This window comes from Fringilla coelebs (assembly GCF_963513975.1).
Source record: "Fringilla coelebs genome assembly, chromosome: 6".
Taxonomy (NCBI): Eukaryota; Metazoa; Chordata; class Aves; order Passeriformes; family Fringillidae; genus Fringilla; species Fringilla coelebs.
Genome location: NC_140034.1, coordinates 3,955,455 through 3,982,250, shown reverse-complemented (window position 1 = coordinate 3,982,250; position 26,796 = coordinate 3,955,455). Strand labels below are relative to the sequence as shown.

Genomic DNA, 26,796 nt, shown 5'->3' with positions numbered 1-26,796 from the left:
TATACTCTGTATGCTGTGTATTAGAAAATAAAACAATCCCATACTATGTATTATACAACATTCTTCTCTTGGTCCAAGTCAGAAAACACATTTTTGAGCATGGTGTAGGTTCTTTCTCTCTATCCCAAGACATATTTCAGTGAGGTCCATTTCATACAAATCATCCTCTTGTGTGAGTGCCACCACAAAACTCCCCCTCCAGTTTGCAATAAACTCTACTCACTTCCTGCTTCTAAGAAAAAGGCTTTGAGAGGAGAGATAGGAAGAGCTTTTGCAGCCTGAAATATATTCCACCACGAGAATTCTGACCTGGACAGTTCTATACATTAGTACATGTTAATATATTAACTTAATATATTAACTTAACATGTTAATACATTAACTTTGCTGCTTTTTCTCCTTCACCCACACTCAACTTCAGGTAAAAATTTGTACAGCATCATTATTAGCAAGAAAAATGAAATGCCCAAAGGGATCAGACCATTTTTTAATAGCATGTCAGTTATCTCCCTGAAGAGGAAAGAAATATCACTCCAGCGAGAAAGAAACTAAAATAATTTTTGTGTTTTTATCCCATGTACTCTATGGCTCAAATAAAACAGTCAGCACTGACAGCCAGCTTTCTGAACAGGTGCAGGAAGGTCAGATTATCTCACACCTGATCTTACAGACTATTTTAAACAGGTAACTGGATTAAAGCTATATACCCCAGAAAGCAAATCCACTGCAGCCTCTTCATTAAACAGAAGTATCCTCCAAGCACAGAATAAACTGGCAGCAGGGTAAATCAGCAGCAATACCTGAGTTGCTCTCCACCCAGGATCATCAAAAACCAGGATTTGTCAGTGTCACATACCTTTGAAGTTTGAGGAGTGGAGATGACATGGACAGAGCTGGGTTTAACTCCACTTGCTCTAGATCGTTTATAAAGGGCAAATCTGCTTTTCCTGCGGCCCCTGTCACCATTAGGGAGGGATCCATTGTACCTGGAAATAAAGAAAAAAAGTTTAGCATAAAACACCACCAGTCTGGAAAGCAGCAAAGGAGAGAGAGAGGTAATTTGGCCACAATATTCTGGTATCATCAAATGCATGGGGCAAAACAAAAATAAAGTAACAGGCTAAGTTTTGCTTCCTGAATTAAGCATTCAAACATTCTTTACCTACCAATGGCTGAAATTTTATTCTCATTTAAAAGGTAATTAACTACGAATTAAATACTCAGTTTTTCAGCCACAGAGACGCTTCTTCACCTCTAAAATTAAAGGAATGTTGAAGAACAAATTTACATCTTCACTTTCATTTCAGAACATGAGGAGCTCTAAAATGTTTTTATCCTACCACCCATCTGCCCACATCTCATGCAGGATTGGAGAAAGAACAAGGACAACATGGAAAACCAAAGTAATTTATGGGCAAGTAAAACTATGAGAAAGGAATTTTACTCAGAATGCTTTTCTAGTTGTGTCTCACCCATTTTTTTACAAAACTTTAATCCTAAAGGCTTCATCTATTAATTATTAAGGAAAGAGGATGCAAGTGTTTTTAATTTATGTGACTATCTGAAGCCTCACTAATGACTTTCTTTATCAGGTGTAACACAGGAGCCCTTGACAGTTCTTTCATCTCTCCCTGAGGACACAGACCCAATGGATTAATTATTCAGAGAAGTCTGAAGCCTCAAGGGGACAGAGATCCTTCCCCAGGGAAGGGATCAACTGGAAATTTCTTTGCAGTGCACAAGCATGGAATTCACCATCACCTCACCCCCAAGATTTAGATCAGGTAGAGGCATTTCACCACATTCCTGCCAACTCTCAGCTGGAAGAGCATTCATGGCTTTACTGAATGTTCCATTCCTGATCCTCAGAGATTTCAGACTTTTGCCCAAGAAATTAAAGATGTTATTCTACTGATAAATCTCTTCTGTCTTACTGGTGAGGTGTGTTCTACAATGATCTCATGTATCCCTCTCCTACAGTCTTTATAATTACACATTAACACTGCAGGCAGAAAAAGAATGTGAAAAGGAAAGAGGCAGCAATGCAGCAACCATAATATTTTTTTTATCATTACATCCCGTGTATGTAATGATAATGATACAAATATTACATCCTGTATATTTGTGTAACAGGAGAATGCACCTGGAGAGCCTCCTACCCTTCTAGGAATCCCAAAGGCAGGACTGGTGAATGACTGAGCACAAGCCAGAACACATTTAAGATAAAAATTATCTCAAATCTCACTGCTCTAGAACTTAAAACCCAGACATTTAAAAAATGCACATTTAATACATGATGCTAAAGCCACACAGAGTTGAGAGACTTGCAGCTGAACTTGTCCTCTCGCTCCCATTTTCACAGGGAAGACTACTGGGTCTTTCTGGAATAATAAAGGAGATTCCCTAACACAGCACAAAACCAACAGGAGTAAATCACTATTATTTTGTGCCAGGCCTACTTGCACCTTGGAAATTTGTTATTAACTCTACTCCAGACAAGTGCAGCCTATGGATCCTCATGACAAGAGACCACGCTCTAAAAAGATACATCAAAATGTTCCACAGGCAGCTTAAATATCAGCACTTCAAATAGGAATTATTTGATTCTGCAGTTGAATTTCTCTGGGTACATGCACATCCTTTCAAAGACACTACTATCAGGAATATGCCAGCAAGTTTTAACTTGTTGAAGACAACATTCTTTCTACAAGTATTTTTATCTGGAAACCTAAAAAAGTAAAAATTCCCTCAGAAATAATATATAACTACTACAGATTACTATTGCTAGCTTTATATCCTGTGATTATGGATTTTCCTTATACTTGTGTAACTGCTGAATTAGAACAGTTCTGAATTAAAGCAGTTCTACTGGAAGTTAAAACCAGGCAAGTGGGGTTCAACTGTTTTGGGGGGGTTCCCTCATTTTCAGAACACAATTTTAACTGGGGAAGCCCCCTCTATTTAATTTCAGGTCTCTGTGGGGTTTAATAATTTTTAAAATGCATGAATAAAGAAGTTCAAGGTTAAAAGACCTCTTGGAGTCTTCAAATAGGAAGGAAATACAAGGAGAGTGAATGCTAAACTCATTCATCCTGATTAGCACTGATAAATTCTCAGAAAGATTTTCCTTCTGCCCATTCTGCCCATTTCTACATTTCCTTTCCACAAAGGGCAGTAGGAGCTGAGTGGGAGTTTTATGATTTGTTACGCTTCAGTTACAGACCTTCAAGTCTGATTTTGATCCAACAGTGGTAGAGCTGGGACAATTCCTAAGGACACATATATGTTTTAAAAGGAGTGAAAAAAAGGAGGGTGTGAGAAGTTGCCTCTTTCCACAACCAGCAGACACCTCCATTTTTCCTAGGCCAGGCTTCTCAAGTTGTTCCCCACAAACTAACCCTCCCCATGGCACTGCAGCCACACCTTGGCTTCCCACCCCTGAACAAGCTCCATCCATCCAGGGCAGTGGTGCCCTTGCCTGTCCCTGCCTTCCTTCCCAACAGGAGCTGGCCCACAGGACACAGCTGGATTCAGCACCCTGGAGGAGGAATAGCTGCCCACACCTTGCTGAGTCAGCTTTCCTGAGCAGAGGCACAAAGAACTTCAACAAAACCTGCCCTGCCCTCTCCTCTCCATCACTGTCCACTCTTCCTTCCACTGAGCAGAGCCTGGGTGAGCACCAAGTGCCTCCCTCTGAGCAGCATCAGGATGGAATCACCCATGCAGAAGGGACAAGGATTGAGGACACAAATTCCCCATCACCAGACACCTCCTCTCACAAAGCCACTCCACAAGCAGGAGCCATTTCCCATCTCCTTTGCACTCTTCCAACAGCTCCAGGTTCAGCTTAGGGAGCAGCACATCAGCACACAAGTTTTTGCTTCACAAGGAGGCCAAAAGAACTGCAGCTGGAAGTCTCCTTCACCCACCAAAAACCCTGGAACAAATGTTATTTCCAACTAATAAACTAGGAAAAAAAATCTATTTCACAGCAACAGAACAATCATTTCTGAGAGCATCCTGCTCACACATAGATCTGTGGGGCACTTTGGAAGTTCTCCAGATGCTCATCAGACCAGCACATGTGGAAGGAACAGTCCTGTATTTTTCCAAATGCTTCTCAGTGACAGCAGCACTGGGACAAGCTGCATCATGAAACCTCCTGGGATAATTATCTCAGTTGATAGCACTATTCCTTGCAAATAAGGGAGTGGTGCTGGCATGGGCTATGGGCACCATAATTACCAAAGCCAGTTTCCTACAGATTTACATCAAACACTTGAAGAGTTTGGTATACAATGAGCTGCAAACTCCAATTAAGCTTTTCCCATGGCTGGGATGTGTAATGAAAGCCTCTCCTCCTCCTGGATTCAGGGCTGTCTGGAGAGCAAGACTACACATGCTCTCTCCCACAGTCCACTGTGGCAAGTTCCTACTTTCTACAAGTCTTGTACTACTTGTACTACTACAAGGACCTGTCTACTTCAGAGATTAGCAACAAGCTTTGAACTATTTGTCAGAAAGCTTGTTATACAAGCTTTTTTGGTTTATGTTTATTTTGGTTTTGTTTCTTAAAAAAAATCCAGCCTAGACAGTGGTAAAGAGTAAATGACAGTTCTGTTACTTGGTACAACAGCTCCAAATCCTGACCTGCACCTTGGAAAGTTTGACTTCAACTCAAGGAAGTCATCCTTAGAATTGAGGTATCTACCAGCTGACATTGAAGGTGCTGCATGTAGCTGATTCTTTTTTTATAATGCTTTTAAAATACAAGCCATCATAAACTTAAATACTTCTGCATACCTACACAAACTACCTCCCAAAAGACTAAAACTGAACAACTCCTGATTTTCACTGGTAATATTTCCTCCAGACAAAAAAGAATAATTTTACTTTGCTTTCCTTGTCTATTGCTAACAGATCTACAGCACACCTCATCATTTTTGGATGAAAACCATCCCAAATGACAGACTTTGCTATAAACAGATGAGATGCTGCAGTTCAGTTGTTTCCATAGTTTTAGTGAGTCAAACAGCACATCTTTGCTCACTAAACAACAAAGCTGCAGAAGCAAAATCAGACTTGAGTAAATTTTACCTTGTAAGTACATTCTGATGCCATATTTGGTAGAATCCTGTAGAACATACTCCACACATAGCAAAATTCAGTTTGTGCTTACATTGTATTTTCACCTTCCCTGAGCCAGTGTGGTCCCACACTGCTGCCAAAAGCAGCAGTCTCACCTTTCATTTATTAATTCGTTCCCACTACTTCTCTCTTTGGTTCACATGAAGGGGAAACAAAACTAGATTTATGTTTTAAGTTCAGTTTTAAAACCACATTCTTCACTCTCCAGCCCACTGCAAAGCCACAGAAGCACTTGTATCAGCAACATGGAAAACAGCAGGGAGCAGGAGAGATTCCCTGGAAGTGCTACAAATCTACAGCTTTCATGACATCCACCACATATGAAGGCTAAAGATTCATTATTCACCTTTATAACACCCAGTCCCAGAGTTTTTCACAGCTCCACACTCAAGTCCTGACTAACTGGAAAACCCTCTGCTGCTGAAGCATCCAGCACTCCCTCCCTTGAACACACATTGAAAGGGAAAAAGTCACATTTTTAGAGCAAAACACAAGCAGAAAGCTTCAACACACACAAAGCTGACAACAAAATAAGTGTATTTGTGTCTCCCTTTATATAACATCACTGCCAGTTCTTCACAGTCTTACGCCCTCTTCCCTTGTATCAACCTCAACAATTCATTTTGTGTCTAGTAATAGTTCAGCAAAAGAATTGCTAAGGATTTCCTTTAAGGCAAGAATTATTTCAAACACATTTTTCTGCATCACAGCTTCAGAAAACAAGCAGTTGCTGTCTGCAACTGGCAATTTATCTGAGAATTTCAGTGAAACAGAACAGTGAAGTTATTCTCAAACTCAGTCTCATGGGGAAGAGTTGCCAAATAGCAAAAGCAAAGCTAAGGAGTACTTCTGTACCAACAGGACACTCCTGGTTCATCTCCTCCTTTGAACTGTGTTCTCTGGCACTCTATCAGTGTCACAGATATTAACTCAGAAGGAATTTAGGTCTCAGCTTGTCCCCAGCTGATGGCATGCACCAATGTGTGTCCCAGAAGCAGCTCCACCACCAGAGCTTTGCTAATCCTGTTCCTGTTGGGGAGTTCTGGCAGTGAACACACGACTGCTCCATCAACAGTCAGGGCTTCACAGATCTCTACAGCAGACTGCAAGGAACACCTTTAATGCTGAGGTTTCCTGGAGGCTGGAAGGAAGATACTGTTTTATTTATACTGTTTTATCCTTGTTGCCCTCATCCCCAGGAGCTCAACAAGCCCTGAATGACCAGAAGGTTCCCTTTCCCCACTGCACCTTTGGAAAAGTGCACAGCTGCTTTCTGAGGGACAGAAAACAGAGCTGGCAGAGTCACCTGCTGCTCCATCCCCAACCCAAAGGCTTGATCCAGTTGATCCATGACACCCCTGTTTGAGGTAGTCTGGAAGATCCAGGCCTCCCCACTGTGTTTCAACATCTTTAGAGTTAAAATTTTCCCCATGCACACAGCAAGGGAGACCCAGGTCAAGCAAGTCTCCTGCACTTCCTGCCAAATCCACCAAAGAGCTTAAACAACCTGTTCTCTCCTCCTTCTCACAGCAGGCTCACGTGCTAGAAGATTAATTCCCACCAGATTTTGCTTTCTTTCTGAAGGAAAATGTTTTAAGTAGTTACAAACACAAAACTGAAGTAGAATTAAGTAGAAAGGCTACAGCAACAAGCAACTCCTGGATAACCAAAGGGCTTGCATCCTTTGATTAACAAAAAACACTGATCCAAGCCCTTGGGTTTATGCAACCTGGGAGGAAGTTCTGAATGAAAGACACAGTCCCACCTCAGATTCTGCTGGCTAAGACATCTCCATAGGCATAAATGCTTTCTAATCAGTACCAGTTGTACAGCTTAACAAAGCCAGTCTTCCTGCAGAGCAAGAAAATCCAAACCAACAAGTTCCAAAGTCCCAAATAATCTCATCTCTTCACCCAATTAAAAGCAATGTTTTTGCATCTGTGAACTTGATTATCCATAAGAAAGGTATGCTGGAGTTATTAATTGTGGCTATAATCAGTTTGGGGTGTTTTTTTCTTTGCTTTTGAGACTAGTGTTTGTTCTTGCAACTTGAATTTGTGAAGCCATTTTACTACCATAAAACACTTCAGGAAGAATTCCCTTCTCCAGCACTTTTGGAACACTCATTGGCACAGTGTGTTCACCACGAGTCTTCCCCTCCCCAGCACCAGATGTTAGTACTCCTTGCTTTGTTACCTGCTCCCTGTACTGTCCTCCAGCCTTCAAAGGGGCTGCAGTGATTCTGTGAAATGCAGCCTGGCCTGATCTGTGTCATGACCCCAGATTTTTTCAGAGAAAAGGCTGATTTGCATCACTGGCTCATGAGCAGGAGCTACTTTTAATTGTTTGGTTTTTTTTTTTAGCTACCTTTCTAAAGTTGCTCCTACCATCAGGAACCCAGCAGTGAGCCACCCCAAAGCCTCACACTACACTCACAAAACTTTTATGTTCACATCCACCCAGCCAGCGCCATGGATTAGCTGAGCACACAGTAAAAGGTTATGTACACCACAAAAAAAAAAAAAAAACAAAAAAAAGCTTTCAGAGGCACCTACTGCAGATCAGATAAACTAGAACCTACTTTCCTCCTTCCCAGAGTATACAAATTAAGTAGAACCTTATCTGCTGGAAACACCACAAGAAGTCACATGTGCAGTAGCTGAGGTTCTCCAGGGTGACCTTAATTATTCCCTGGTGTTCTGGAGCAGAACTGGTCACTCTTCTGGTTTGGGGAGGAAAGGCTATTCCTGGCTGCTGTGGCCTCCTCCTGTTCCCCCCACCTCCACCCACCAAGAGATGAAAGGATCTGCTACCCCAGAGATCAGGTTAACTCATGTTTTTTTAATTATTCCACTCTACACATCCCCCTCCAGCACCAGCAGGACTGCCCTGCTATTGTAACAGCTGTAACAGAAGAGTAATAAAAAAATCAAGCTTGGTTCAGGAGAATATTTATAGAAAATACAGCTGACTAATCCTCATGCATGTTTAGCTTACGTAATAGAGGCACTTGAAGAAAAACCCACCTGATCTGTATTAACTTCAGTCTATACAGAAAATTAAAGGATGCTCTTGGCTTGCAAATACCAAATGGATTGTGTAAGAACTGCTTTGAAACAGCTTTATTTACACCACACATCCAGCTTCCTCCAAGATTCCCAAAACTCTGGGCTATTTTGATACTCTTCTTCTCACTGAGGAGCAAAGGAAGAAATTCTGGAGTAAAATAATACAGAAGCAACCAGCCCCAAAAGTGAGGGGCACAGGGGTCAGGGCTTTATTACTGCAGCTATTGGCACAGAAAACCAGGGAGATGCAGTCAGGAATACAGAAGAGATGGTCTTTCTCCTGGGCTGGGGGAAACTTTCTGCAGAAACTTCTTCCTACACTCCTTGATTTTTCTTAGCAAGTGGCTTGCTACTTGTCCCAGATTAATTTTCTGGAAAATAATTTGTTCCTTTTGTTTTTGTGAAATCAAAGCAAGCTATGTAAGTAGCACAAGAGTTTGATTAAAAGCTGACACTCAGGAAGAACCCAAAAACATGCTGGTGCAGCCTGCTAGAGCATCAGGATAAGCTTCAATTAAAGCAGTCAAATAACCTCAAGTTCCAAACAACTCTCTAGGCAGGGATGACCTGAATCTCAACATAAAACACAGATAACCATGATATGATCAGGGAAAGAGAAAGGTAGCAACTTTAACAGAAAAAGCCTCCATATTTAAGATATTATTATATAATTCCAATAAAAGTAATAGGCCAGCAGAGCATTAGAATGCAAGAGGTTTCCTTTTCAGAAAGCAGAGGGTAAGGGGTAAGGAAACCTCTTCTTCACATAATGATTTCCTTAACAATCCTTATTTCCAACATTTTACTGCTCCTCCTAGCATTCATTTAACAAGGAGGCAATTTTATTGAGTGCTTTAAGCCCATCTCCAAAGCTGCCAGCTAAAACCATTCACCACTACAGAAAACCAGCAGTGTTAGTGCACAGCAAAATACAGGGCATAAACTAATCAGGTTCATTTCGAAGCATGCTTTTTATTCCAGCTAAAAGAGCACAAGAGGTGAGCAAAGCACCATGTTTAGAGAATCCTCTTTCCAACCCTAAACCTCTCATAGCACAGAGGAAATGCTACTCATCTGAGAAGGATCCATAATCCACCAAATGCCACCGGAATTGCTGGATAGGGTGTTTGGTTAAATGCACACAGATACAGCAGAAAGTGAGACCTGACTTTCACTGCACTCAAAACAAGTCAGAAAAACACAAATTCCCTTTCAAAGCAAAGTACTACACACAGCTGGGTTTCAGCGCACAGGAGGAAAGAAGGGAAGGAGGAATCCTGTTGATCCACATCACCAGAGGCTTAGGAACCACACAGCTTTGTTTGGAAACTATTTACAATCTGCTCTTAAACATCACATCAAAAAAAGGCTGCAAGTTTCAAAATTGAGACAAATTAGACTTTATAACATGCAAGGGGATGAGAGACTTCAAAACCCACCTGCCCTGACATTCTGAACGTTCTCCCAACCTATCTGTACTTCCCACATGCTCCAAGGTGCAAAACCAAAGTGCTCAAATTTTAGCCTGAGGAATGAACAGTAATAACACCATGTTCCAGCTGAAACTGCACTACATTAAACATTATGGAGAAACTACATTTCACTCAAAGGATCATTTGAGCCTTTTGAAAATAAAAGCACAGTCCCAACAGTCATTTCCAAAGAAATCAAGTGCTTTCCCTAAAACCCTATCAAGGACTATTTGATAGTTCACATTTTTATAAGAAAAGGTGATAGCTTTCTTGTAGCTTCAGCTCACCTCCAAATACAAGCAGTGGCAATGTCATTTTTGTGATGGCACAGACAGTGGAAGAAGTTCCAGGTTTGTCTGTTACAGCTTTTTCAAACACTCAAGCATAACAAGAATAGTCTTAGGTTGATTTCAGTACCATTTAGCACAGAGGAAGAGAAAATTTGCATCCATTTTGTGAACATAGGTGATCTCACCAGCAGTGCACTGAATAGAAAGTGAGGCACTCAACTACTGCATCCTGAGCTGCAACATCCGAGTCTAATTCCATCAATTTGAACATTCCTTTTAGTTTCCCAGGGAAAAAGACACCCTTACAAACACACAGCTCCCAGTTCAAACCCAACTGCTGAATAGAATCCTAAATATTTGCCTCAGAAACAGAAAATAAAGAACTGGGTTTCCTTCTTTGTAGCATTTACAAGCATTGCTGCCTCTGAACACAGCAGGTTCCTTAATATCACTGATTCTGCACTATATCAACTGCTCCATGGCACAAGCTGTCAAAGGGAAGATAATCTACTGTACTGCCTGCTCCTAGCATGTTTAGAGTGGGTAAGTAAAGAGAAAAAGCAAAGAATTACCTTTCTGCCTGTTCTTGGTTAGCAAGTGTGTTATGTGCCCTAAAATCCACACAGGATAAATTATTCTTCATACCCTGTGTGAAAGAACTACCTGAAACCTACTGGTACAGAGGCATCACAGCACTGATGTAACTGTGGGGTTTTTTTAAAAAAGTCTTAATAAACCAGAAATTAACAGTGCAGCAGTGCAGAGAGCTAGACTTCAATATATCTTCTTCAGACTTAAAACATGCTGACAGCTTACTAATTCCCAGCAACCTTGGGTGTTTGCTTTTATCATCATCTATAACAAAGTTAATCAGATATCTCTAGCCGGGAAAAGATTTCTGCAAAGCCATTAGGTGTTTACTGCTGATCAGCAGAATGAATTCTGATCTATGTACCTTCATGACAGTAAAGTCTTTCAGTTTCACACTTTCACCAACAGAATTTTGAGATTTTGCTTCCCTTAAGAGGGCTTCCCAAAATGCTACATAAAATAAACATTGACCTTTCACAGGCCTCAGAAAACACCACTTACTAAGAATGAATCAAAGCAACAGAAGTGATGAATTCCTAATGTTTTTCCAGGTTCAAATGCTCAGAGATTCTGATCTCTAAAGAATCTCACTACAGAGCTTTGTGCAGCAGTGCCTGAACAGGAGATCTTGCACTGCTGTGCTCTGCAGATGGGAAGGCATCTCTCCTCACTGAAACAGCAAGAGACTTTTATGCAAAACAACCACAAAAGACTGTGTTCACACACAGATCCAAGCTCTGAAACTCTGAAGCCACGCTGAAGGCTCTAAAGCAGAGAAATTTCCTAGAGCAAAACTCTCACTCAGCTCCTCTACAGGGCTATTCCAGCCTGCCTACTTCTGGTTAAGCTCTGCAAGCTGAAGTTTCATTCCAGCAGATATTAAGTAATGTGCACAAGTGGCACAATGGCTTGTAGAAAAGAAAATAAGTTTAAAACCACAGATAGTTCTCCCTCAAATTATTTCCTTTGGAAATCCAGCTCTTTTTCTCTGCCAACACCCACAAAGACAGACAGCATACTATTACTATTTTTGTTCACCAGCTTTCAAGAAAACAAGCCACCCCATATGTTTCTCTCTATTTCTTTAGACTCCTTTGATTTTAAAGGACGCCCTATGGGGCAAACCAGACCAAGAAAACAGAGGATCTGTTTAAAGCAATGTTTCCCCAAGTACAGGCCATAATATCAAACAGCATTACAGTGCTCAGAAGTAGCTTTTGCAAGCCAAATGGAAATTCAGCTGTGGAAATAAAGCTCATGAGCCCAAGACTGAAATTGGAAGTGCATTGCCCAGCAAAGCATGACTGCAGGAGCTAGTTCAGAGACACAGAAATCAAGTAATTGATTACAGCTGCCTGGCTCCAGAGATTCCCTGTTGCCCTCAAGTTTTTATACCTGACATCACTCTCCATAAGGGCACCTTGGCCATGCTGCACTGCTTCCAGCTGAAGAGGGGAGTGGTACAATGCTGAAGAGCTCTGCGGCCACTGCAGTGCATGAGGATGTGCGAGACTCAGATTATGTCTGTAGTATCTCGTTTTTAGGTGGGTTTTGCAGATACCAAATTCTTTCCTGTCCTCCCTTGCCCAGCTAAAGGTGCTGCCCATGCATTTCAGAACATCAGCCTTTCCTACTCTGTCAATTCTTTGGCATTATTCCCATAGGAATATCTCTATGGGTATAAGGGTGTCTCACAACTGTTTTCCTTTCCTCCTACAGCCCTATCAAAAATAAGCACTTGTAGAAATCTCTCAGGCTGCACCACCTTGAGGGGGAGCAGAAGATAAGAATGAAATCCAGAAACACTCACACCCCATCAGTTTGTTTCACTATCTCTGTAAAACTCAGCAGCAAATCTCCTGGAACTGCCCAATAGAAAGGAACAAGCCTGAAATCTACTGGAGAAGCATTCATGTCTGGACAAATCCCAAATTTTTCCTTTTAAGAGTTTCAGCCAAGGACAAAAATCCTCCACTAGGCTATTTTACAACCACTAGGAAAAGAAGACTTTCCACATCCAGAAAATTTAAATGTTTGAGTAACACAGAATACTATTCTTAACTCTGAACTGAGCTCATCCGTGAGGCAAAATGAGGCTGCTAAAATACATGAGACACTGTTGACAATTCTCAAAGCAGTTTCAGGTTGTGTTCAAAATGACTCCAAAAAGCTGGTTTTCCAAGAAAAGACAACACTCAGAGTTATTCTCTTCTACACTCAAACCTCTCCTACATCCATCCCTCAGTTACCTGGGGTAGCAGAACATTTGTGTCCATTCCCACTCACTGAAACTCAACATCCCAGCACTGTTATTACTACTGCAGGCAGCAGAGGTGAAGCACTGGTAGTGACAAGGAGAACAATGAAAAAACAAGGAGTTTGATAAGCCAGGGAACCAGCAAAGCATGATTTCCTCTGGGTACATGTCTTGCAGTTGGATTCCTTCTTTGTCTACTGAGGTGACAGCTCCAATTGAAGCTTTTTCTCAGAGGTGAGAATCAGTCACATGGATTCCCTGATGTCTAACAAGGAGGGGGGCAGGAAGCTCATTCATCTTTACAGCCTCTCCTCACCAGAGCTCAAATAGCATCGGGAGGCTGTGGAATAAAATCAGTTCCGTGACATCCTTCATTTCCAGTTACAGACTACAACCTCACCTGTCACTACATCTCTCAGTAAATCACAGCATATTCACCAGAGGCAGATGGAAAATGACTGGAAGAGGAAGCCCATGGTGCCAGCAGAGCTGAGGCTTCAGTGTCCTGCAAGAAAACTGCCTGGGCAGCCAGGAGCAGTGACTGCTTCTCTCCTGCTGTGGCATCACCAGCCCAAAACTACACCTTGTTCTGTTCACACACCAGATCCTTACACAGCTTATCCCACACCACAAACAGCAGCAGTTCCAGAGGCTACTGATACCTTGTGAAAGTTGACTTAGAACAGAGACTAGACAGAGTTAAAGAATAAAGGAGGGATTTATTAGGAGGCCTCAATGGATTCACCCTGGGCAGCACAAGAGCCCAGCCAGGGTTATACTCAAGATGAACCAAAATGGTCCCAAAATGCACATCTGGTCAAGGAGTCTCATATTTTTATAAGTTCTGCTCCATTTGCATATTGGAGTTAATTGTCCAATTACAGCTTTGCCCCATGAAGTGCCAACCTTCTTGTTCTTCTCTATTCAACCCAAGCTATTTGTGCTCTTCGGCCTGAGATTTGGATCATTTGTCCTTGGTCCCCAGCTAGAAAAGGAATTGTTCTTCCTCACTACTCTGTGAAGAGAACTTACTATTTTCTAATATGAAGCCCAGACCTACACACTAAAGTAGCACAGAATCTGAAAAATAGAAAAGCTAAAATCTGATGCATCACTACAAGCAGTTATGACCATCAGTGAAATAAGCACCTGTCCAGAACTTCTTCAGATTTTAACCAGGATTCATTTATGCCAAGACAAACTGCCCATCTAAACAGTCATTATGTGGACTTTTGTTCTTCCAGAACAAACAACAAATAACAGGAAACTAAAAGGTCCTATCAAGTTCTGCTTGCTATACCATATTTTCTAAATTTTGACATTAACTGTCAAACTGCATAGGTCTGTACATCAAATAAACTGTCTTTCTCCAAATACAGAGAAAAGTCTAGGAGGAAAATGAAATGTGTGTTGTCCCTAACCAGACCAGCCTTTAGATTTAATAATGACTAAGTAAACCAAAGGCTGCTCACAATCACTTACACAAGCTCCACTTAGTTCTTGCACATGTAAGAATGGTGCAGGAGGTGGGAGAACATCCCTTTGGACTCATGGTTACAATGAATGAGTTGTTTTTACAAATTATTACACTTATTTTCTGGATATTAAAGAGCATCATACATTCTTATGTCTCTCAGTTTAACCCAACTAACTGTCTTGGTCTTTTGACTTAGGCATGACAAACTGATCTTTAATGCATTTCTCAGTCTCTGCACAGCACAAGGCATCCCACTTTTACCACCTGACATATTCATAATTTCTTCAGCTCACAAAAGTGAGACAGCTGGTTTTTCTCAACTCTCATCTCTGCACAAAACTTACAAATAAGCCCATACTCCTTCTGGCTTGGGTCTGAATAGTGTCTGCAACTGGACCCCAGCCAACCCAAATTCAGTTCCTTCCTTCCCACCTGCACTGGCCACAGAATGCCCAGAGGTGAAAGAGCAAATCACTTTTGCCTCAATCTGCTTACCCTTTCACAAAGCATCATTTTACCATTTTTCTCTCTACACCAAGAGATTGCCAGTAGGTAAAGCCATAACATAAACCAGCCTCCTCCAAAGAACTGAAGGTGCAAACCAGCAATACATGATCAGAGGCCAATTTCTGAGTTGAATTTGAAGTCACATTGCACATAATAAACTAGGAGGGTACACAGAGCTTGACTTAGACCCTGCTAATCACTTAAACCCTGGCTTTGCTTACAGAGGGAACTGTACTTTCTGTAGTCTCCCTGCATCCTTACATGGAGAGCTATTTGTTGGATAACACCAGTCTCTGCATGCTGGAAACTCTGAACTTGCAATAAAACTAGATATATGGCACTCAGTTTTGCAGCTGGAAGTGGAATTGCACAACCAGAGATAAGGCACAGCTAAGTGAGCAATAGAACTCCAGCATTTTGTGCTCAAACATGGAAAAAGGCACCAAACCCAAGTCAAAAGTTAAAGCTCTTTTGCTCTGACAGCAAGCAGACTGAAACTACTGGAAAAAACCCAGCTTAGTTATCTTTCATAGTCAAAAGAAGGAACATATCCAGAGATTTTGGGAAAGCTCCATCAAAGTCTTTTAAACGGGCACAGGGACTCATTACCAAAAAGGGCAGAAAAAAACATTTGGGCATTAAGAAAATATTTATGGAAATTACAGGAAAAATTTGCAGTGTACGTCTCTAAAAGCAAACAAGCAGCTTGCAGTCTCCACCCTGGTACCTTGAGCAAGGCATCCCAGTTAGGGAACAAATCCCAGCACAGTCAGTAAGAAAAAGCACTGCAGCTTCCATGGCCACTGCCCATGGAGGCAGATCCTGCAACTTCCCAAATTGCCAGCACCATCCAAGGGCAGCTGCACCACTAGTGCTGTTCTGAGGCATCTCTCATCTTTCATTTTCATTCTTCCAGTGAAGCCCAGCTTAAAACAAAAGTGGAGTAAAAAAACCATGCAAGGCTTTTCCATTTGGCTGTTGCCCAACTTCTTTCTCCAGTTTTTGCTCTGATGGAAGAATTTACTCAGCTGCTCACATGAACCAACACCTGCCTCCTCACAGATCTGCCCCAACACCAAATCATTCCGTTTGCTTAATTTGCCAGTGTTTTTTTGGCAAAAGCCACCAAGGTACTGACAGCCCATTTAATTAAATCTTCTGGCAGATGAGGGACCACTTAGGAAGAATTCCTCTGAATTCTTCAGACCTCCAGCAGGGCACTGCCACCTCTCCCATCACACATGGCTCTGGAATGGGACTTCTGCCCACTGCCCAGCACAGAAAGCCACACACCAAACTCACAAATCAAAACTCACTCCCTGATGCACTGAGAAACTACTCCAGCAAATTTTAAGATTCAGAATGCAATTCAAAGTAAGTATTGCATGTATGTTAGCAGGAAGGTTAGGGCAAGCACAAGGTAATGAATCCTATCAAGTCTGAAAGATTCACCTTCAGCACCAAAATGATTTTGAATCCAAGTATTGAGCTGCACAGCTATTTGCTCTCAGAGGTCAAGCATGCACTAGGAGGAAGGCAACTTGAAAGTACAGCAACATTTTGGTATATTAGTCAATGCTCCATAAAAAACACAGTCAGTCTGTGAGGTGCTGAACCCTGGCACAGGATGTGCTGGGAAGCAGGAGCCTCCCAGCCCTCGCTATCTTTCACCAGCGCCGCGTCTCCTGTGAAAGGAGGACACACACAAACTCTACTCCTGTTTCAAAGGCTGTGCCTCCACCAGCACTAAATCAGACACCAACAATCAAAATGAATTCATGCTGTTGCACATGAAGAAATACAGCTGTGCTTATATCAAAGTTTCAGCCCATTAACTTCTGTGTCCAGACTAAACAGTTCTTTCACTCTTCCTAAGGGCACGTGCTCCAGGGTTTGCACATTTGGGCTCCAGTTCATTTGTAACAGGCAAACAGAGATTTAAGCTTTTATTCACTTCAATTTGTTTACTTTCATACAGTGACTAATTGTCTTCACTGTCAGTCCCACTCTGTCCTCACCCAGGACATTTCCATGCCTTAAGAGGATACACCTTAGAAGTTTGAAGCCTACCTGTTTATTAAGGCATTGCTAAAGTCAGCCAGTTTGAAGAATAAAATTCTTTTATGACAGCTTATGAACTGGATTCTAAATTAAAGACAGCACACACATTTCTGGGTGAAGAGTAATTTGAAAGCCCACTAAACACATCATTATAGTTCAGTAAGCGCTTCAAAAAGTTAAAAAGCATTCCTCAGAAAGAAACACTGAGAACTTTTTGTCCTCAATTCCTTGAATGTAAAGAGAAAAAAAAAATTGCAACAACAGGGTTTAGTTAACTTACAGTACTCAAAGAGAAGACCACAATGCTTCTTGGCCTTCTCCTTTTAACCTACTATGTGCCAGCTGTCACATGACTTTTCTTGCCTGTTCTCACTCCTTTGAGGAGGCAGCACACAGACATTTTACACAGTACTTGACTCACTGCACAGCTGCCTGCTGGCACCTCTGGTAAACACAATCAGTTGCTACACAGCAATGTAGCTGTATCATAGTTAATACAAACAATAAATATGACAGAAGAACATCAGGTCTTTATTGACAAACACTCAGTGAGGGCACGTGTGGCCTTTGTACCAATTCCCTAGAACAGGAAGCCTTGTGCTACCCAGATTAGGTACAGCCCACATCTACTCCATCCTCCTTGAAACACGAGTTGTATCTACAGTGAGGTCAGCATGAAATATTGAAAATTATACTGTTAAATGACCTGAAGTAAATCACTTCCAGAAACACAAAACAGAGCCTGCTTGCTTTCCCTCTCTCCAGCATAAACAAGCTGCTATTGAAAGCAGGATGCCTAAACAGGTCCTTCAGCTATCAGCACCTTCACATCATTCCTCATCAAACAGAGCTCATCTCCAAACCACTTTGCTTTTAACACAATAAACTCTTCAGCTTTGCAGACGTGGTCTGTATCCATTTTCACAACTGCTGTTTATAATGTGCTCCCTCCAGATGACATTTCTGTTGTGAAACAGAAGAAAGCTTTTAGCTGAATTACTCTCATTTCTCCATGAGCCAGTAACTGCTGTACTACCCAGCTCTGGGCGTGCTTCCCAGTGACCTCACACGAGGACTTCCAAGGCTGGAATATGAAGGACTGAGTGAAATTTCATTGCAAACCAGCTGATAGTTGCTATTTTTAGGAACAGAGGTTACACTAATCAGAAGGAGTAATTGTAGAAGCATTGTCTAGATGAAGACAATGCAAGTCCAGTGTCACCTTGTTCACACATCACTCATAACCCCATCACACTAAAATGCTGCATCCTCCCACCACACAGCCCCTCAGTGGCAAGTCTTCAAATACCAAATATTTAAAACTGCTGAAGTTTCACCATACAGGGATTTCCTACAAGGACTGTCTTCCTGAATCCTAATATCTTTTAACTCCAGCCAACAAGTGCTGTTTGTGGGAAGGGCAGGAGAGATGTTTATTCCTAGGCAAACCCAAAGACAGGTTACTCTTAGTGCTGAACTCCAAGCACCACGATGCCTACTCAGACTTTAAGAAAACCCTACTAACAGTTTGCTGCCCACTGTACCCCCCTGCTCTTTGTTTGATTTTAAATCATTATTCAGTCATGGACACTGCAGAGACCCAGGGAGAGTATTTGCACAGGAGGTGACATTACAAGGTCAAACAGATAGCCAGCACAGAGGGGGCACAGCTGGTGGGACAGCACTGCTCCTGCTCAGCCCTCAGAGCTCACTAATCTCTGCTTTGGAACCCCCACTGCTCTCAACTGTACTCTTTGCTTAACATTAGCACCAAGACTATTCCAGGCTAGCAAGTAATAGGATTAAAGCAGTCTAATCCCAGATGTTACTTACAGCTTGTCAGACAAGGCACGAATTGGTCCCCCAAAGTATGGGGATGTCACTATAAACTCAAGACTCAGGACTGACCTGTATAAAGTTACACCAGGAGATACCTAAAAACAAATATGATGCAAAAATAAGGGAGGCATCATATTCTGAACTGTACTTCATCAGGAGGGAAACAAGCCCTCTGAAGGAAAGGCAGGAGCCCCTCAAAATATTGATCTATGCAGGTGAAGTGAAAAATGCAAGGGCACCATTTAGTGATGTCTTTATAAAACAAACAGAATGAGCAGCTTTGCCTCAGAAGTCTCTGGAAGCAGGCACAGTCCCTATGCCAGCATCCTCATTCCTGTCCCTCAAGGTCTAAACTCGTGACAAGTCACATGCAAGCTTCCAGTGGTGACCTTGGGACGGAGCAAGGATAAACATAAGGATTTCTGTTGATAAAAGAAAAAACATCCCCAACACAAATGAGATTTAGGGTATCAAAGAGTAGAGGCAAAAAAGGATTTGACAGCACAAAGGACACTGGAAACCAGCTCGAGATCCTGCTTCAAGCTGGGAGCTTAGAACAAATCCTCCTCTACTTCACTTGCCTTGCTGACCACAGGACAAATAAGCCACAAGTATGACAGTGCAGAATAACCAGACTGAGATGGCACCACAAGAAGCACTAAACAAAGACTGCAACTAACACACCAGAGGAGTGATTTGTGGAAGGTTTCACAGCCACACATGCTCAGGACAAACTGGGAATGTGCAGACAATACTAACAGGAAACAAGACACTTCTGTAGGACTTTGCAAACAGTTGTAAAACAACTCTGCTGGCAGCCTGAACCAACAAACCCCACCTAGAGCAAGGCACAGGCTCAGTACTACACTCACACACCTTCTCATCAGGGTACAGAAGGAGGAGTTTGTTATCTTAAAGTATCAAGTTTATACCTTCTATCACTACTGAGCAAGTCAGAGAGCAGCATTAGTTCTGTAAGTATAAACCAGACACAATTTCAGTTTGAACTGGATAATAAATTCCTGACTTCTTAGGAAAAATCTGATCTCAAGCAACCTTGTAATCACAGTCAAAGAACAGCCTGCTGTTAAGAAGGAACATGAAATAACTTAAGTAAGAGACTGCTTTCAGCAACAAAACCCAAACCTTAACAGCCTAGAAAGTAATTTCTTGGTTTATATGCATGTTTTAAAGTAACCAAGTGGACTGCTACAGTATTTATCCATTTACAAATTTCAGCTGAAAATGGAAAACTATTCAATCCCTGATTCTGCCAGGGCCGAAGAGGAACAGCTACGTGGTTCTACACAAGAAGAGCACCAAAGGCAAACTCCTACACTTCCCAGACTTGTTTATTCAGAGTAAACTGTTTTCCATATTTTAAGAAAAAAACCCTGAGTCTTTCACTTCCACATGTGTGACCTCCTGCCTGTACACACCAAGGGGATTAGTTTAACTTCCAGAATGCACTCAGTTTCCTTTTTATAATAAACATTAAACATGCAGACGTTTGATACTGTGATTTGCTTCAATAAACATAGATTTTAGAGTCTGACGTTTCTGCTCTCTGATTTTACATCGGTACTGAGATGTTGTGAATAAAGCCCACAGCTGGGTACAAATCTGCACTCTGAGAAAGTCAAAAGTACTCCAAGGAATAGGATAGCTGCAAAAAACCAACTCAAGTATGTTTTCTTTCTTAGCTTAAATGAAGCAAAACATTTGCTCTATCCAGCCATACACAAGCTTTCCAAAAATATCCACAGACCTTTCCTCAGATATAATCCTTTCCACTGTTTTCTTACACTGCAGTTAATGTTCTATTCAGACACAATTCTTCTGGTGTTTGATTAATCTCTTTGCAAGTTCTGAACTGACCCTGATCACACATTTGCAATATGCACATATAAAATCCACCATAAACCCAGCACAAGGCATAAAGGTCACCAAGAAGCCACAGTCAATATCAAAAAGAAAAAAAAAAAACACCAAAAAAACCAAAATCTATTTCTCCAGAACAGCAGCCTTCCAGCTATGGCTGCTAGAGCCAATGATTCTCAGAGAATCATGACCTTGAACACATTTAACTGGTAATTCCCATTATGTGCTACAGTCATTCCTTTAAATGAAACCTAAAGTACATTTTCAAATCATTCTTAAAAGCAGAACTTGAATCACCTAAGCAGTTTCACCAATACATCTATAGCAGATAGTGCAGGAAATCACCAAGTCATTAAACCAAGCCTCAGTCTGGCATCAGCAAATCCATCTATGTGCAAAGTAAGTCCCAGTTTAATTCCAAAGGCAGGATGACTCTCCCTCCCTCCTTCAGTCCACACACAGCAGCAAACAGCACTCAAGGACAAGCAGAGATCCCACACTGCTTCTGCATTTGTTAACACCACTGGAAACCTGCACTGGCTTCTTCCTGAACTGCACAGCAAGAGATGAACAAGAGTGATGTGAAAAGCCAGACAGGTAAGTTAAAAAAAACAGAAATGTGTTTATAAGCAGAAGACACTTCAGAAATTTTATTTACCCTGCAAGAAGGTGGTGGTAGTGGGAACTCTGATCAGTCAGAAAAAGACTGTATGAAAAATAGGAGTTTAAAAATGCATGTCCCTTCAGATTAACACAAAAAGACTGTTTCAGATCCAAAGTTGCTTCAACTATAAAGTGGTCCATCAGTGAGAAGAGCTTCCCAAAAAATTACTACAAAATATATGACTGCGAACACAAGTGAGAATTTCTGTAGAATCCCAGAACGGTTGGGTTAGAAGAGACCTTAAAGGCCACTCAGTTCCAACCCCCTACTATGGGTAGGGACATTTTCCACCAGACCAGGCTACTACTCCAAGACCTATTCTTTTATTCTACTTTCTCAAATGGTTTAATTTAAACAGAAATACAGCCTGTTTATTCAAGGATGTCCAAGAATCCACATTAAACAATGCTCACATAACTCACAGTGTCTTATTTCAGCACTGAAGCCTCCAAATTAACCAATTCATTTATTTTAATGATAGCCAATGGAAAATTTACATGTGAAATGTTGGCAGCAATTTCAAAATTACTACTGTAACAACACTGAGAGACAGCCCTTAGAGTTTTGTCTGGTTAAATTTAAAAAATGCATTAGATATTGCAAAATCCAGTAAATGTGTACAATAAAGTCTTCCTCAGCTGAGGATGCACCAGGCTGTACCTCCTTGTTAAGGAGTAGCAAACACCAAGAAAGCCCTTGGTTAATAAGGAATACTCCATTTACATGTACACAACTACCAGAAACTCCAACCAAAAAAAGCATTCAATGTCAGGTACAAATCTTTCACTGCTAGAGCCACTGACTACAGCTCATGTCTGTTTGCTGTTCCTCCTTCAATTTACATCATTTTAATCAAGTGACTTTCCTGAGAGGTCACAGCTGCCCTTCCCCAGCATGCAGTCCCAAAGGATTTAAGGGCACCAGGCCACTGACACCTGCCTTCAGTGACAGCCACCTCCTGCAGCCAGGGACCGGCTCCTCCAGCAGAAGTGACTCTGCTGGAATAAAGGCTTCAGGGCACAATTCAAAGTTAGGGGACAAAGGGGCACCAGGACACGCACCTCAAAACATTAAGGCACCAGAGAAGTCAAACAAAAGCTACTGACAAAGGCAGTAACAAACACCCTGACACTATTCAGGTACTTGGTACTGCATTCAGCATCTCCTTAACTCCCTCCAGCCCCACGTTCCAACTAATATATAATGAGCCATTACTTTGACAGGACTTCAAACAAAGCTGCTTTCTTTTTTTCTTCAAAAAGAATTAGAATATGAATGTTTCTGCTTCACCAAGAAATCCAGAGCCTTTTGTGAGCAGATGATGCTACGAGCAGATGTACACAAGCAGATTCACAATAAAGCAGATGATCTCTTCTTTACCAGCCATCTTGACCTGTCTGGCTCGATTTACATAAACTGTTTCTATTCACTACAACATTGATTATGTAAACCTCGGCAAAACCTTAACCAAACACACGCTGCCACATCAGTGCCAGCACAGACGTAGCACAGAGCTGGGAGAATGTTATCAGAAATGTGTTTGCTGCACACACCAAATGCCTCGGGCTTCACTGGGGCTCACACTGAGGGGCAGACTGAGCAATCCCAACTACTGAGACAAAAGGAACGTGTCCTGCTGAGAGAGCCACCTCCTGCCAAAAAAACACCTTTCCCTCGATTTAAAGGTCAAGGTGTAGCAACCCCACTTTAATAGTGCTAAGGCAGAGTGAGAGCAAAAGATAAAGGGAAAGTTTTGTCATCTTAAAAACAGGAGCTCAGCAGTTTGCCAGGTATGCCAATTCCTTTGTTCATCATCCTTTTCACCACCTAATTTAAAAGTCTCACAGTTCAAGACACAAGTTATTCATCAACATCACAATCAAGGCTTTTTTTTAAAAAAACAACCCACACAGTGTCTCAAAACAGCTTTTTTTTTTTTTTAACCTAGCTGCGAGGCTGCTCTATCAATTTTAATCAGGCAGTTGTAACAGGAGCTGCAAGAGAACGCTTCTGCTGGTCCCCAGGTCTCAGTTTCACTGCAGGGAGGAGAGCAGATTTACATTGTCTTATTTAAATGAAACTCCAGATTACAAGATTTTAATACAAAACAGGTATTAAGTGGTTTTTTTAGCATACTGAACAGCTTAAGCTGTTCCAAGAGTTCCTAGTCACAAACGTTGAGTCACCAAAGAGAGGGATGTTTGCATTATTTATGGCACTACAAACATTTAAGACACCTCTGATAGGACAGGCAGTAATGAACTCCTGAAGCGGCAAAGGGCTCTTAAAACAACAATCTTCGGTCTAAAAATTAAAAATACACTTACTGAAGTCATGAGATTTCCTGGATTGCTTCCATCACGTCTACCTAGCCCTACATCCCATTGTGTGAGCAGTGACAGCCAATGCCCCATTGTCTGAGTGCAGCCACAGGGACATTCAGCTCCCTTGCACAGACTTCTTGTCCCTGGCTGCACTGCAAGGACAACAGCATCTGTTTGCATTTTCAGTACATCTTACACCTACAAGATGCAGCCTCAGTAGTTTTAGGGAACGGCTGAAACTCAAACAGGACCCAAACTCAGCAGCCATATACATTTTTTTTTCGATTTTATTGGCGTGTTTCAACACACACAGTGAAGATCAAGAGCCCAGCAGAACCGATATGCGGAGATCAATGAGTCCCCATATTAAAGGCAAAGCTCACCAGACTTTGCCAGGTTAAGATCAGAGCCAAAACATTTCATACTTCTGCACTTTCAACTGCTGCTAAAAATAGTAAAGCAACAGAAAGGAAAATGCTTCCAGCTGTGCACAAAGAGCCTCTGCAGCACAACATCAATTTATGCACTCTAATTTAATTAAAGATTCTGCATTACACTACGACTTTATTGTCAGAGACAGTGTTGCACAGCTGAGCTCACCCTCCATTGCCACAAATGAAACAGTAAGAACGTTTCTTTATTAAATTTAGTGCGATAGGGGTATTCCTCACGAATCAAAGGACTTAAATTTAAGGATTTCAAGCGCCAGCTACATCACGTTCATGATAGCAGCTGCGTTTTATTCCACGGTAACTGCATCTTGACCCAGTCTCGTGACAGGAAACATTTAGCATCCCTTAAGGAAAAAAGGTGCACTACTGGATACGAGTACCCAGCCTGGACTGCTCTTTTTCAAACAGTTCTTCTGCAAAGGTGAACACGGCTCTTTAGGAAAGCACCGAAACAGAACAAAAATCCCGAAGAAACCAGAACAGGGTTTTCTACGACCTTGCAGCAAATATGGACCAGATTCTGGGGGAGGCTGAGCAACGCAGCGAGGCTGTGACCGTGCTGCTTCGCGGCTGGCTCCAAACCTTTCCGTTGTGTTTAGCGCTGAAAAATTACACCATTAACCACACGTTACCACGTACTGAACTACCAAAATTAAGCGTCTCTTCTGAGGTTGGCGAGGGCTCTCAGCAAGCACGGCTTAGACGCTTCTCCCTCATCTGCCTCCGCGGCGCTCAGCAGAGCGGCTGCGAGCTTTAACAGCAGGGCAACAGCGTAATGCCAAGCGGATTACATTAAGATCCATATCCAGCCGAGAAAATAAACATTTCCACGACGAATCCGAATATAAGCGCTTCACCTTCCTCGTTCCAAAGTCATCTCCCTGCCATCTGCAAGGAGGACGCCGTCTCCCGCAGCCAGCGGCCGAGGGACGGCGGCACCGGCGGAGGGACGGGGCCCGCAGCGGGGAGCGGGGGAAGGTGGGGGGTTTGTGTGCCATAACCCCGCACCCCCAGGCCCCGCAAGAAGTTTCTTCCCCAAGCCCCGCCGTGACCTCGATACCCGAGAGCGGCCGGACCCCGCTCCACCCGCCCGTCCGGCACTGGGACCCCGCAAGGGCCCCTCCGGCACTGGGACCACCCCCCATCAATCCCTTCCATCCCCACTCCATTCCGGCACTGGGTCCCCGCTCCAACCCTCCCCGTTCCCCACCGGCACCGGGTCCCCCTCCACGTTCCAACCCTCCCCGCTCCCCTCCGGCACCGGCAGCCCGCAACGGCCGCACCGCGCGCCCCGTCACGCACCGGGACCTTCACTCCTCCCGTCCCTCCCCGCTCCTCTCAGGCACCGGGACCCCCCCGGTCCATCCCTCCCTACTCCGCTCAGGCAACGGGATCCCCCCCCCCATTCATCCCTCCCTGCTCCCCTCGGGCACCGGGATCACCCCCCCCGCCTCCAGCGGCCGCGCCGCGCACTCGGCCGGGGAGAAGGCGGGAAGCGCCACGCGCCCCCTCGCGCCCCCCTCCAGCTCCGAGCGCTCCCTCGCAGCGCGGAGACGCGGCCGGCGCTGAGCCGGAGGCTGGGACAGAGCAGCCCCCGCCGCTCCAGCCGCCCCGGGACCACCGCGCTTCTCCCCCCCCCCTCCACAACCGCTCCCCGGAGCCCCTGCCCTGCACTCACCCCAGCACCACCAGCTCCCCATACTTGACGGGCTCCTTGTTCAGCGCGCACAGCTCCTCCTGACTGGCGGAAAACATGGGGCCGCCGCTGTGGTAGCACCGGCCGCCCCGTCCCGGGCGCCGGTGCGGGAGCGCGTCCCGAGCGGGCTCCGCTCCGCTCTGCGCCGCCGGCCAGCGGCAACGGCCACTACACCGCGGGGGGCGCGGGGGGCGGGGCCACCAGGGGGGACGGACCAACCCGCCGCCGCGGGGGGGCGGGAGGAGCGACCAGGCGCCGTCCCCCCCCGCGAGGCTGCGAGTAGCCCCGCCCTCCCCGCGCCCATTAACGGCCGGCGGACGGGGCGGGACTGAGCGCGGGTGCGCCCCGCCCCCTCTCGCTCGCCGCGCCCCCCCCGCACGGGCGGCAGTGGTACGGCCCGGCCGTGTTATGTAAACATAGAGTAAAGGGGACCCGGCCGCTCTTAAAGGGGCCGCGCACCGGCGGCCGCGGCTCGGGGTCACCGAGGGGTTCGGAGCGGCGGCTCTGGGTCACCGCAGCCGGGGTTCCACATCACCTGCGGGGCTCCAGATGCCCTCCTGCCCCCGGGATCCACGGCGTGTCTCTAGAGCCGCGCTGCCCCAGGTTTGGGTCACTGCGGGGCCGCGTCGCCTCCTGTCTGGGCTGCGGGTTCTGAGGGAGCTGCCGAGATCCCCGCGGAGCTCCCGGGGCTGCTCCTGGCCCTGAGGGAGCGGCGCCGCCATCGTCCGGCCCCTGCCCCTTCCGCGGGCTCCCGCCGTCAGACCTGCCCTGGCCGTGCTCCCCTCTCCCGTCTCCTGTCCCCCATCCCTGGAGGTGGCATGGGGCCCAATTCCAGCCTCTTCTGCCTCCTCCTCAGGGGACGGAAATTTCTGTCTGAGGGGACGGAAATGCCCTCACCCCCTTTGTTCTTTACTGGTCTTTCAGGTCCTTCCCAACCCAACCCATTCGATGACTTCCAAGGATATTTTTCTGCCTCGGTGTCTGCCCCACCACCCTTCTCTCCTCCTTTGTCCTCTGCACCTGACTAAAGCCCAAAACCAGCAAAGATTGTCTTGATGTTAATCTGCGC

At 44.0% G+C, this 26,796-nt stretch overlaps 1 protein-coding gene across 1 annotated transcript in view; it reads right to left on the bottom strand.

Moving 5' to 3' along the window:
* PELI2 (pellino E3 ubiquitin protein ligase family member 2) overlaps window positions 1–25,786 on the bottom strand; it is a gene marked incomplete at its 5' end in the record, with an annotated part of 67,340 nt that extends 41,554 nt beyond the window's left edge. Inside the window, 2 exons of the mRNA XM_084207060.1 lie at window positions 857–986; window positions 25,710–25,786. Of these exons, the coding sequence (XP_084063186.1) occupies window positions 857–986; window positions 25,710–25,786 (207 nt within the window). The remainder of the gene's footprint in view (window positions 1–856; window positions 987–25,709) is intronic.
* Between the last annotated feature and the right edge of the window lie 1,010 nt (window positions 25,787–26,796).